The 14,574-nt window shown below is 44.8% G+C and overlaps 1 protein-coding gene across 1 annotated transcript; it reads left to right on the forward strand.

Moving 5' to 3' along the window:
- Window positions 1–223: 223 nt before the first annotated feature.
- On the forward strand, window positions 224–14,200 carry LOC146058003 (polyunsaturated fatty acid lipoxygenase ALOX15B-like). Its single transcript, XM_083169918.1, has 15 exons — window positions 224–301; window positions 2,340–2,518; window positions 5,565–5,769; window positions 5,938–6,019; window positions 8,750–8,872; window positions 9,435–9,535; window positions 9,725–9,897; window positions 10,020–10,166; window positions 11,004–11,207; window positions 11,668–11,754; window positions 11,915–12,084; window positions 12,319–12,440; window positions 12,614–12,714; window positions 13,535–13,705; window positions 13,908–14,200. The coding sequence occupies exons 2-15, from the start codon at window positions 2,372–2,374 to the stop codon at window positions 14,085–14,087; spliced, it is 2,013 nt and encodes a 670-aa protein (XP_083026044.1). The 5' UTR covers window positions 224–301; window positions 2,340–2,371; the 3' UTR covers window positions 14,088–14,200.
- The last annotated feature ends 374 nt before the right edge of the window (window positions 14,201–14,574 follow it).

Genomic DNA, 14,574 nt, shown 5'->3' on the forward strand with positions numbered 1-14,574 from the left:
TTTCCAGCTCACCTCACAGGTACACAGGTGCACGCATGACTGACTAACACATTTCAAAGATCCACAGGTGGAGCTAATTACTTCACTTGTGATTCTGTGAGGAGACGTGGAAAACATGCACTGTTGGTAGCTCTTGAGGACTGGAGTTGGCTACCCCTGGTCTATATTATGGAGATATCTACACACCTGAGGTTGGAGATTGCCTCAGTCTAGATTAGTTCCCCTCCCCCGCTGCCCTCACATTGTATATAAGCAGGGACCTAGCAGTGACTGCTCATTTCTGACTCAGGCATAATCCAAAGTAAGGCTTCTGATGTGTAGAGAGTATTGGGGTTGGGTGAGGGACCCATGAGCTTGTCTGGCTGGGCTGCTTCAAAGCATCACTGCTTTCTTTGAATGTCTTATATTTGTGTGGTTTTAGTTCAACATTTGTACCTTGTTAACACTATTGACTTTCACCCACTTTACGCTATATACACACACATGATCCTCTGTATTTCACTGCTTCTTTAGTTTATGTGGTATCTTGGGCTTTGTCTTTGTGTTAGCAACCTGCTTGACAGATATATATTAGGCCTAATGCATGGTGACAACCACTTATATAACTTAAATAGAAAATGTATGTATTATGTTTTGCAACTGTAACTATATAAATCCTACCCGACCCTCTCCTTTGGGGAGAAAATGCTCTGGACTATTCCATGTATCCCTAGTGGCAGTGGATCAAAGGTTAGTGGTTAATTGTTAAAATTGTTTTATTTGTGGACCATAAGCTCCAGCAGGCACTCACTGTACTGGGATGCTGGACATTGTAGGCCAATTTAATAGGAGTACTGTGTTTTTTTTTTTTTTGTGGGATTCTACTCATGACTAACTGGTTTATGTTATGTCCCGGGGAACTCTAAAAAAAAAAAAAAAAAAGCCCTACAAAGGTTGTATACCTCCATACTATACTTGCCTGATTACCTGGAAGTTCCAGGAAGCTCCTAAAAACTGTGGCATTTCCAGCCCTTTGGAAGAGTAGAAATGTGATTGGTGTATAGTCATTATATCCCACCTTCAATGCCAGTGATCTTGGCATTGTGTGAGGGGTGGATCTGAAATAATTCTATTCTGAAGAGCCAATCCCTACTCTGCTCCTATTCATCACCACATCTGCTAATGCTGGCCACACATCATACAAACTTTCCTCCAACCATCCATCTAGTTGGTTGGACTGAAAATCTGGTACTGTATGGGGGCAAATGCTAATAAGCAATTTGCTCACAAATGCAGGAGAATGGACAAAAACATTCAGTGACATTGTTTAAATCAAATCTGTCCAACTACAGTACATTGTCTGAGTGACAGTTGTTGTCCATTTTCCTATTTGGGAAACAAATGAATTCATTACGAATTACATTTGCTCCTATCCAGTACCAGGTTTTTATTCCATTCAACTAGCTGTATGGTTGGAGAAAATTTGGTCTGTGTGGCCAGCATTAGCCCACAGATCTTGCACCATACACCACCACCATGCAGGACTACCTTCTACCTCCCCCAGGGAGCAGCCAGAGCATCAGCTTGCTGAGCTTTGTAGTGCTTCAGCCAATTACCCTACCCACATGCAGGTTTTTAATATACAGGGTGATTCAAAAATTGCAGTACTCACTTTTGTTTCAAAAACTATGGAAAACTGACTTGGATTCAAGATGTCCATGTTGGGTACATACTGTACCCTCAAAGTTCACCTCACCCCAGGGTTGCCAACCCTGCCGGGTCCCCCGGTTCGCGGCATTAAAATGCCGCAATCCTCGTGTCTCAGAGGGGGCAGAGCTAAAATGTCACAATTGCGTCATTTTAGCCCCGCCCCTCCAGAGATCTGTGAATTTGCTGGTTTAACATCATGGGGGCCAGGCTTAGGTATGTCAAACTTAAGCCCCGCCCCCTGAGCAGCTGCGACACTCTTCTCCGGAGAGGAGAATAATAAAGTAAGCAACCCTGCCTCACCCATACCTTACTGGAGTATTCAGGTTTTCCTATTGCCTGCACAGTTTTTTTTTTTTTTTTTTTTTTTTTTTTTTTTTTTTTTTAAAACAAAAGGGTGTACTGCAATTTTTGAATCCCCCTCTGTGTTTGTAGATTATATCTGGTTTACAAACATAAAAGTAGATTGTTGGTTTGTATTGCTGTCTGTAGATAGCAATGAACGATCATAAACATACATAATTTTAAAACAGACAGGATTTACCTTTAGTAAATTTGCAGAACCAATAGAAAATCTTAAAATAAACAAAATTGATGATTCGTTAACTTAGCCCCAGGTCTGAGGCCTTTCTGACTGGTCTACTTCCTTCCAGCACTGCTCTGTTGGGCATCTTTGCCTGAAGACATGGGGACCTACAAGCTAAAGATTGCCACAGGGACTGACCTGAGTGCTGGGACCTGTGACCAAGTCTTCGTTGTTCTTCTGGGCACCTTGGGAGAAAGTGCTAAACATCACCTGGGTCATAAGTGGAGTGACTTCAGACCTGGAGCTGTAAGTATCTAATTAGAATGCTCATAATACCAGTAATTAAAGCTGTTACAGGATGTACAGGCTGTGTATCAGATCACTGGAATGTTCGTAGAAATACATTCATTTTCACATAAATAGACTTGGAAGCATCGGTTTCATTTCTCAAATGTGTAATAGTGCTTGGACCGGTGGCATGTATCTCCTGTAAGGGTGTTTCCTGGAGAGATGCTACATGTTTGCCATAACAAGTTCTGAGCTGCATATGAATGTACCGCCTCTTGGATAAGATAAAGTGTAGTATATGTTCTTATCAGTGGGTGTTTACTGCCCCTGGCAGAATAGAGATGGGCTAGACTGAGTAACTGCTCCAATGTGCGGAGTGGGTGGGATTCCTCATGATCCGGGCAGAGTACCTTCGCTCTGCCTGGGGGAGAGGAATACAGGCTATTCCCCACTGGTAGGGATGGGAGAAACACCAGGCCTAGTAGGTGACTCTCTTGATGTGGTTTGTAGCCCCTGAAGGATGAGATGGCAAAAAGCCTTGTCTAGTATCCATCCCAAGGAGTGGGGAAATGCTGCGAATTAGTAGACTGCTCCCATTCCAGAGATTTGTAGCCTGATGGGTAGACAGCAAAAAGCCCAACTTTTTGGTATGCGATTAACACTGGGACGGAGTAGACTGATCTTCTTCGGGGGGCTGCAACACTCGGGAGTTGCTGGAAAAGCCTGGTGGAGAATCCGTTCCCATGGGTTTGGAAAACACTCAAGGATGGAGCGGAGAAACACTTGGTCGGACGCTGACTGGCCGGCTGCTTGGAGCCTGAGGTGTAGCATGCCTCTGTGGAAACTCTGAATTGCTTTAAATGTTCACTGGTGTCCTCACCAGCATGACTTGGCACTAGTGCTATGCATACTTAAAGGCAAGTGCACAGTGCATCATTGCCCTGGGTCTTTTGGCTGGGGCAGGATAATTTCAGACCCCCCCCTCATCCTTCTGGCTGAGGTTTCTTTCTATATTTGTCTTCACCCCTCTCGCATTTGTCAAAGTTTTTTTTTTTTTTTCACTCGCTTTTTTGGGGGCTTTAGGAACGACCTTTATGGACTACTCACGTGCCAAAGCTTTCTCCTTTGGGGGACAGCTGAGGCCCTGGTAGCAACCCCAAGGCAGAAGGATACCCACTGAGTGTCTCCAAGCTTTGTCGAGGAGGACTCACTGACCCTAACCCTTCCGGGGGTTGATGGAAGAGGGTCTCTGTGCTTCGGCGAAGGGCCCACCAATTCCTATTTTCCCTCTTGGGCCTTTTGTCTGAGTGGTTAGGGGAGTAATGGGGGCTCCTCTCTTGAGGGGATCTGTACATGCGTACACCCCCTATGCACGATTTAGGTCATGCACTGGGTGTCCGGAGCAACACCTCAGAACCAGAATAAAAAAAATAATATAATTTTTTTGGTACGCTTTACTTAGAAGGGCGCCCACGATTTTGATCGTGGGCATCGTTAGTAAAAAATCTCGGGCATTGAATGCACTAAAAAATCGGGTGCGATCAACCGACGAGATTTCCCATAGGGAACAATGTTAAATGTCTCAATTGACCCAATTTTCCTGTTCAATGCCTCAATTGACCCGATTTTTCCATAGGAAACAATGTTAAATGGGCCACAGAGGCCAAATAGGCACCCTGAAGTGTATAATGGCCACCCGAATTGTTAACGCCACCCCACGATCAACGTCAACCCGATGCGTGGCGAGCGCAGCGGTACGCGTCCTACGACCTTTTCATACCCCCACTATCCACGTCGGCGTGGAGTTGAGAATAGAAAGTGTGGCGAGCCACCGAGCCCGAAGCGTGGCGAGCGAGCCCCGCGAGGGTACGCGGACAGCTGTGAAGCCCGCGAGGGGACGCGGATACCTGTGAAGGTATCCGCATCCCCTCGCTGCGCTCGCCACGCTTCGGGCGCGGTGGCTCGCTGCGCTCGCCACACTTTCTATTCTCGACTCCACGCCGACGTGGATAGTAGGGGTATGAAAAGGTCGTAGGACGCGTACCGCCGCCCCTCACGGGCTCGCCACGCATCGGGTTGACGTTGATCGTGGGGTGGCGTTAACAATTCGGGTGGCCATTATACACTTCAGGGTGCCTCTGTGGCCCATTTAACATTGTTTCCTATGGAAAAATCGGGTCAATTGAGGCATTGAACAGGAAAATTGGGTCAATTGAGACATTTAACATTGTTCCCTATGGGAAATCTCGGGCATCTTGTCGGTCGCATCGCACCTGATTTTTTAGTGCATTCAATGGCCGAGATGGGCGCACTTCTAAGTAAAGAGTAAATTTTTTTTTTTTTTTTTTTTTTATAGGAACAATAAAAGCTGTGTTACAGGAAGTACAGGGGGGGGGGGGGGTGTTTCCTCACACCAGAAAATGCAGGGACTAGGCTGGTGTAAAAGGGGGCATCCCGGGAATGCATTTTCTGGTGTGAAAGGGGTATTTCAAATAGCCGGGACCTGCAGTGCTCTGAATACAGCCATACTCTTCCACTGTCAGTGGCTGTCACTTCTGCCTGGCGGTGGCTGTCCCCCATTTACCGTGAGCATATGGGTATGGGCGCCCCCCCTAACAGCGGGGGGGGCGCCCAAAACGTAGCTACGCCACTGCATGTACACTTGCACCACTAACACCACCCCTCCCCCACCTAAAACCTTTTTAATCATGGTCCTCCCCCCCCCCCCCCCATTTCATTTTATCCTGGATCCGCCCCTGCCTACAATCACAGGGTTGGTTGACAGTTCAAAATGTCTGCAAACATTTCCTTAGCCTATTCTTGTGTGGGGTGGTTGTTTAAATGTAACACCACTTATCTAAACAAATTTTATGTTTAAGTATCTGGCATTGAAGATTGGGGAAAACCCCATTGCCTCAAACAATAATGCAAAACTTATGACTAATAAAAGGCTATTCATTATAAACTCTTAACATTAATAAGATTTCTGTCTGTAAATTCCCTAAACCATATTATGTGTCCTAGTAACATTGCATGGTTCTCAGACATCACTCTGCTTTTCCAGGTAGCTGACTTTGAAGTTGACACAAAGAAAGATCTTGGAGAGCTCCTGCTGGTTCGGCTGTCAACAATGACCTGCAATAATTTTAATACAGTTGCTTGGTATTGCCGGTATGTCAATGTTACCTGCCCTAATGGTCGGCTCTACAAGTTCCCTTTTCATCAATGGATACCTACTGGAATGACTGTGGCCATACCAGAGGGAAAGGGTGAGATTCTATCCACTTGTATAGTGCTCCCTAGGGGATCTCCTCATCTGTGAAATGAGGGTGGTCATCATTGCGGAGTCTCATGATTCCGCTGTATGTATGAAAGATCAACATCCATAAACCAGGCTATGATACATTACAGTACACTTGGGATCTGTTCTGTTTCAGGCATCATATTATCCAGCAATACTCACCCACTTATCAAGCAACAACGGACAGAGGAACTGGAGAAGGAGAGAGAATCTCACAAGTAAGTGGCTGATTATACATGGAGTACAGCTTTACATTTGCTCAGAGACAACAGCAATAATTTGCTCTAGGTGGATAGAACTTATTCCTTTTAGTTACTTTGGTAATTCCCTTGCTGCCTCCTACACAGTGGTGTAACTTCATCCCAGGTGCCTAGAGGCAAGATAGATCTTTGCACCAGCTGGCCAACCTGTTGGCTTCCTTTCACCCATGGATAAAGTGCCATGTGACTTTGGCTCGGATGTACTTGTCAAACTTGCAGTCCAATGAGGACTGAGCAGCAGTGGAAAACGATAATTTAATCTCTAGTCTTTTCAGTCACCAGACAATACAGAGTTTTAGTGATCCACAAACAATGCTGAGAGCAATTTAATGATTTACAAACAATAGTTGGCATTATACCCCTTTTACACCGCTGCAAAAACCTGGGTCAGACCCAGGTCAGCGGCTGTGTAAATGGGTCACGCCGGGTCCCTTTACACGGGACTTCTACCCAGGTCCTGACCTGGGTTGAACACAGCTAGAACCTGGGTAGAGGGCAGTGTAAACGGGTACACCGGGTCATCCGACCCGGCTCCGGTTTACATCAATGGGGGAAGCCCAACCTGCGGTCTGCAGGTTGGATGGAGGCACACAGCCTCTGCTGCTGTACTCTGCAGACAGCAGCAACTGCAGGGAGGAGGTGAATGGATGCCTGTGTGCAGCAACCATGTACCTTGCGGATGGGGGGTGGTGCAAGGGAGCTGGGGCATCCCAGCAGCTTACCTTGGTGCTCCCGGCAGTTGTAGATTATGTCCTCTCCAAGCGCCGCCTCCGTATACACTGTGGGTAGGCACCGCAGTGTAAGTGGTGACCATCTCTGGTCCGACCTGGCTTGGATCCATGTTCCAAATGCAGGGTCAGATCTGGGATTTTTGGTGTAAAAAGGGGAATTAGTGACTGCCACAAACCACTTAAAGCATTTTCCACCAGTATGAGCGCATTTTTGTGATCAGCATATAATAGACCAGTTAATAACCACCATATAATGCATTGCAGTGCCCGCTGTATAATGCAGAGTGATGCAGTGACTGCTATATATGCATATTGCAGAGCGCATCGCAATGACTCCACATTTTAGTGTTGCAGGACCCCACCCATGCTACATCCAGGAGTTTTCTGTAGTTAAAAAGTTACAAAAATACATATTTGTAATTATAGACCCATAAAAATAGATAACTATATAGTTACTCAAATATGTGGTTGCATGATACTATGGGGGAGATTCTCTAAGCAAAAAATGCGGCAAAACCCCCGTTATTGGGGTTTTTACTGCATTTTGGGATGCTGTAAGCATCCCCCACCGGGTTACCGCGGTGGGGGGCATCGCCCGAAAAATCTGGCCCATGGGCTTCTACCGCATCGCACGGACCCCCATCGCCCCCTTCACCTGTGTCCGGGCAGCACAGAGCTGTGCTGCCCGGACCTGTGACCTCCTCCCTGCACTGATTCTCTTCCGGGGGCAGGGAGGAGTAGAGCCCGGCGCAGCAGCGCCGGGTGTGTGAGGGAGGGGGGAGCTGCTGGGACCCGGCGACTCTCACCGCAAAGGACAGCTCTTAACGCAAGAGCTGTCCTTTGCTATAATTATCGCATATGTTAGAACATATGCGATAATTATAAATGCGAAGGGGGGCGGAGATTCTTAGAGAATCTCCCCCTGTATAATGTTCATAATGCCTTACGCACTGGCAGCTTTATCTTAGAGGGACCATAGGGGTGATTATGGAGCTGACAGTCAATGTTATACGGCACTACAGAAGGCAAGGCTGGTAGCTCCACCCCCTGCTGGGACACTGACTCATTCTCTAGTGAGCCCCATATCTTTAACATGGATGGCCTTTTGAAGGAGCCGACCGAGCCCTGGACACCTGCCCCCAGAGATCTACATTGTCAGCCCCCATCATCACTGTCAGCAAGCATCACCTTCATCTGAGAGGGAGGAGTTTATGCCTGGCTGGGAGGAGAGGGATGGAGCTAATGCAGAGCTTCCCTGCCTGACAGCTGCAACCAGCTATATACTGCGCTCCCTAATAACTGCAGCACATCAGACCTTGGCTGGAAGCTGCCTGGGTCAACTGAGTACAGGTGCATGACACCTGGTGGCAGCTGACATTGTCTCTGACAGTTCTGCCCCTGTTCCTACACAAGGTCTTCTGCCCCTGTTCCTACACAAGGTCTTCTATGTGGCCAGGGCAGGCTCACACTTTTCCGATGCATAACTTGCGATGGAATTCACTAGACTATTAAACTACCAACTAAGCATAGACTGAAGATGATAAGTCTGGAGCAAGAATATTTCAGACCTTTTCACCTAAAATACATAGGGCCAGATTCTCTAAGCTTCAAAAGTGATGAAATAGAGAGTGATAAACTGCCAGCCAATCAGCTCCTGTCTGACATTTTTCAAACACTGTGAAATGGCAGGTAGGAGCTGATTGGCTGACTGTTTATCACTCTCCATTTTATCACTTTTGAAGCTTAGAGAATCTGGTCCATAGTCTTTATGCCTTTGCAGATTGAGCCAGTTTTGTCAAGCAAAACAGACTTTTTTTTAGTCACTTATTTTAAATTAAGCTGCCTCCATGTATTTAAAAAGATAACACTGAGAAAGCATCCTTTCTATAATCCGTACATCTAAGAATGTTCCATGTAATTAATGATTTTCTATATTACTAACCTTTGTTTCCTGCAGGTGGAAACGTTATGCAGATGGTGCCCCTCACTGCATTGCTGTAGACAAGATTGTGGAACTACCCAGTAATGACCAGTACTCCTTCCTAAAACTGAGCAGCTTCCAGCATTCCCAGTCAGCCGTGTATGTATCTAGTCTGAATTGAACATGGACAGGGGCAGATTGGCCCAAAACTCATTAAAAAGAGTCCGGCTGCGCTTCCCCCTGGGCCACGGGCAGCAGCCGCAGCACTTTGCCCAAATCCAAAATTGCAGTGGGAGGGCTCCCGCTCCAGCAACAGCAGGTGAGCTGCCTGCTGCCTCCCGTCGCGCATTAGTGCATACCGCCACCACCCCCACCCCCCGCTCCCGGATTCGAGACCCAATCCACCCCTGAACATGGAGAAAGCATATCCTTAATGCCTTATTTTTTACATGATTGGACAAAGGGTCCTTACTTAAATTTTATTTGCTTAGTGTATATACAGTAGCTGGCTGTCAACAATGGAACACTGTTCCTGGCAATGTTCGGTCGTGGGTTCTAGGATGACATCTTCAGTCATCCTAGGGAAATTTTAAATTGGCCTGTCTACATTGTATGGATTTGTTGGACTATAAGACCTCTTAGTTCTCGTGCATGTTGGTAAATCACTAGTGGGTTTTTTTTATATTTTTTTTTTAATCCTATTTAATATGTTCTTTCACAGGGGATTTGTGATGACGCTGGAAGGTTTCACAAGTGCAGAATCGTGGACCGGTCTAGATGAGATCAAACGGGTCTTCTGCCTGAGAGGGTTTAATAACTCAGGTACTTTTTGGCTGTTTCTCAGATGAGGGTGTAACCTAGCTAGTCTTCTGTCCCCTCTTTACCATATAATGTAGGCGTGTCATTTGACTGAAGTGCTCTTGTGTAAGGAGCAAGATAAGAGCTATCCCAATAGTCCCTCAGTTTGCAATAAATAATATCAAATGTTCCTTTTGTCTTTTTATACCCTAGATGTGGTAGCTGAAATATGGAAGAAGGATACCTTTTTTGGTAGCCAATACCTGAATGGCATTAACCCTACACTTATCAGGAAATGTTGCAAAATCCCTGAGAATTTCCCAGTTAGTGACAACATGGTGGCTTCATCACTGGGGACCACCACCAGTCTTGAGAGAGAACTAAAGGTGAGGTGTCTATTTCTGGAAAATCAGAGACAATGGACTTGCTGTTTATCTATTCCTATGAAGGAAAGTTGGCCAAGAACAACCTAGATACACTGTAATAAACTTGTGTTTGGATCTTGCAGAAAGGCAATATCTTCCTGGCAGATTACAAGATTCTCCAGGGGGTTCCAGCCAATAACTCCATAAATGGAAAGCAACAATACATGGCTGCTCCTATGTGTCTACTGTGGAAAACTCCTGAAGATCAACTTGTCCCAATAGCCATCCAGGCAAGTCCGTCTTGGTGTCAAATGTTCTCGTATAAATTTTTTTTTTGTGTGGAATTATAGTTTTAAGATTATGGTTCTAATGCAACTAGAGGGATATTTTAGGAAAAAATATACATGTATACAATTTATTAAAATGAACGAATGTATTGCTTTCCTCCTGGACCAAAATGTAGTTTATTAATTTAATAAATTGAATCTACACATTGTATGGGACAGGTGAAGTTACTTGGTTTTTACCATACCAGTCTGCACTCAGATACCACTTGGTAGGTGCACACGTAGTGGTCAATCTCCTCTGCAGGTACAAAAGTATTATATTTGTGGATGTGAAGACCTCGTATTTCACGTACACTTACAGGGCCATAGCTTTGACCATACAGGCCTGTGCATTACACAAGAGAAACAGGATACGATGGAGTAAACCATATTTTAACTTGAAAAAACGTTTTTCGAGTCCTAATATTCCTAGAAGAAGGAAAAAAACTGGAAAGCTACTGAAGGGATTCCTTCAAACATAACGGCGGGGGAGGGTGTGTGTGGAAAATAATATGAAACTTGTTAAAATATAACATTACATGAAACCATATGTTAATACAATTTTTTTTATTATCAGTTAACCCACAAGCGCTGTATAAGGTAGCTATTTCCAGTGAAGTTACAACATTTTAACACTAAATTTTTGTAGGCGCTAACATCATACCTCTGGAAGCAACCACATTATTTATCCAGAGCAGCACATACTTCCCACCATTGGGGCCATGTCCACTTCTAAATAACATGTAGAGGATATTTGTGGTTCCAGATGGTCTTGTAGCAACTGTTCTGTCTCCATTACAGTTGACACAAACCCTAGGAGAGCACTCTCCAATCTTCCTGCCGAGTGACTCTGAATGTGACTGGTTACTGGCCAAGATCTGGGTGCGCAATTCTGACTACCAGGTGCATCAAATGGTCACTCACCTCCTCCGTACTCATCTCTTTGCTGAGGTCTTCAACATTGCAACCACCAGACAACTTCCAATGGGCCACCCATTGTACAAGGTGAGATCTGGTTTTACTATATTGTCATGGAGTGGCAGTCTGCAGGGGCTCTATAAATAAGCTCGTGCAGGCCTTTAATATGGAGGCTTTGAATAGGTGTCTCCATTGGTGGGTTTTCAGAAGATTGGATCTGTGTGCCGGCTCTTAGCAGGCCCATTTAGTGCTGGTAGTACTGTAGACTCTCAGGTCCTCAGGGGACACAGGGGTAAGTATAATGTTAAAGGGGTATCCATTGTAGATAGGTCTGTGCTTCCTGAAATAGTGGAACATAACAGTTTGCTGCAGATTATGATCTACATTTATATTGCCATACAATGACCTAACTTGCACAAATCCATAGTTAGGTTTTACATATACTAGAATAAAGTTATCTTAGTATTTTCTATATTTAAAATGCACCCGCTTCTCATGAAGGTCTATATCAGATCGGATCCTAATGCCAATCTTTTTAATTTTCTAGCTACTAATTCCACATCTTCGTTACACCCTTGAAATCAATGTCACTGCCAGAACTAATCTCATTGGTCCTGGAGGCCTCTTTGATAAGGTGAGATTTCTTTATATAGTGGTTACAGATAATTGTCCCAGCTCTCTAGATTTGAGTCTAGAACGTTTAGTATGAAAGTTATACCCTAAAGAATCTAATTAGCCTGAATCTAAACTGCAGTATTGCACCAGAACACACATCCAACACATTGTTTTTCTAGGGTATGGTAACTGGAAAAGGAGGGATTCCAATACTGCTGAAAAAAGCAATGGATGAGGTCACTTACAGCAGCCTCTGTCTCCCTGATGACCTCAAGGCAAGAGAAGTGGAGACCATTCCCAATTACCTGTACAGGGAGGATGGGATGAAGATCTGGTTGGCTGTGGAGAGGTAGTTATGAAAAACACTGTCCACCCAGAGGGAGATGACCACACTTCCAATGGTTTAATGACCCTGCCACCTACTGATCCTAGTGACTATGCTGTAGGTCAAAAACCTTAATGTAGCCTACACACCTGATCAGACAACCTCTAGTCTGCTAGAATTCCACACCCCATTATTACTACTGTGCATCCCCCCCCTCCTATATTTAATTCACTGATTGTCCCACTTTATCCATTTCAGCTTTGTGTCCAACATTGTTAATTACTATTATGAGAGTGATGTGGTGGTCAGTACAGACCCTGAACTTCAGGCCTGGGTGGCTGAGATCTACAAAGAGGGATTCTTGGAGTATAAATCCACAGGTTAGTGACTTCTTGATCACAAGAGTGTCAAAATGAGCCAACCTGATCTCTGAAATGGTGGGAAACCCGGTGTCAAAAGGTCATACAGCACCAAATGTGGTGGCCCAGATCTTACCTTTTATGCTCAGTGTTTGCAGAGGTCTAGATTACTAATGGATTGTTCAATTTGCTAGGAATACCTTCCTGCTTGAAGACCAAGGCCTGTTTGGTCAAGTATCTGACCATGGTGATCTTCACTTGTTCTGCTCAGCATGCAGCTGTCAACAGTGGTCAGGTGAGTGACAACACCAGTTCTACAGTATGCTGCTCTCTTCCTCTATGGTCTTTCATAATCTTGATTCACATGTCAATATTTCTTTGATTTGGAGAATTATGGACCATCAGCCACGGAAGACCTTTACTTATAGGATTAGACTAAACGGCTTCACATCTAATTGCCCAACTTTCTGTACCGTTGCATGCGGTGTGGTATAATATGGATGGCAGTTACCACTTTAAACTAACAGCTGTAACCTACATATTGCAAGCCTAATCTTATAGTCTACAAACTTGTGTTTTTTTTTTTTTTTCATGGGACCATGTGCGCTAGTTAATATGGTAAGCCTATATAGGTCCTGAAACACAATACACCTGTTCCCCAATACAGTCCAAGTTTAAAGACCTCTATATTTAAATCAAGATGGATAAATAAAATTGACTGAGGTACTGATGTTACCTGTACATAAGCATTGATATCCTTAACATGGAATCTGGAAATTGTTCAAACCCCCCCCCCCCCCCCCAATTCTGTTCATTTCAGCCATTCTGAAAGAAATTGGTCAAAATATCTTTCAAGTTGTTTGCAACTAATGATGCGCATACTCGCCAGTTCGTCACCTGTGCATGCTGCTCAATTTGGATAGCTTTCAAAAGGCCTATGAACTGTATCTAGATCTTTCGTCCAGGACGCTGGGTTCAAGGGAAATGTCTTTCAACGAAATTGGTCAAAAAAAATTGTACAGTGTGTATGCATCTTTACTTGGCTTGTAATGTATGATGACAATTCCTCTGCTTTTTTTTGGTGTGAAGCATTCTTGTCTGGGTTTCCATTGCAGTCTGACTTCTATACCTGGATGCCTAATGGTCCCACATCAATGAGAAGCCCCCCTCCCACAGTAAAAGGTGTAAGCACAACCCAGAGTATCCTGGCTGCAGTGCCTGAAGTAAACACTACCAGTTTGGGCATATCCGCTGCATGGCTGCTCAGTAAGGAGCCAATGGACCGGGTGAGTACTGGGGCCAGTATATATATTGTAATAGGCTGATCTAGGACTTTCATGTTCCTCTTCTGGGGATAGCTAACCAGTGCAATCCCATCATCTGTTCATGTACGGATCACTCTGTAGTTTGGTGGTGAATGGACTTGGTTATTTAAAATTATATTGTCTTAGGCTTCCGTTTTAACAAGATTTCCCATTTCCCCCATAGAGGCGTCTGGGAGATTACCCCAACGTGCGGTTTACAGAGAAGGTTCCACAGACCTTCATAAAGACTTTCCAGGAGAAGCTGGCTGAGATCTCCAATTCCATTAAAGAGCGGAACAAGAACATGACTTTGCCATATCCCTACTTGGACCCAAGTGTGATTGAGAACAGTGTCTCTGTATAACATGACTAGTGGCTGTGATCGACTGACTAAACCTGACCTAGCTACCGTTGTATAATGTCCCGATTTACACTGTCCCTCTGTCTGATTGATGTGATTAAAATATTTCATTACAAGTTTTGCAATTCATGTCTTGCATCGTATGTCCCTCTCATGGGATGTATTGTATTAGGGCCTATTGCAGACATGGCTGCGAATACACAGGCTGGGTGGGTACTGCTAGACTGCACATGCGGACATCCTGTAGCATGCTGGGTAATGCTACAGACACACTACTACTCTATCATCTGTTTCCCTGGAGCTACACAATGTATGTAATCATTCATACTGATCAACTTCAAAAGACTACTGGTATACACCCTGATTCCTTTGCTATTCGACTAATGCTGTGTACACATGGTGCAATTTACCCTTCGATTTTGACTCTATAGGCCAGTGGTCAGGGAACTCGGTCCTCATTACCCCACACAGTGCAGGTTTTGCAGGTCTC

The sequence above is a fragment of the Crinia signifera genome, chromosome 2, assembly GCF_055691185.1.
Source record: "Crinia signifera chromosome 2, ASM5569118v1, whole genome shotgun sequence".
NCBI lineage: Eukaryota > Metazoa > Chordata > Amphibia > Anura > Myobatrachidae > Crinia > Crinia signifera.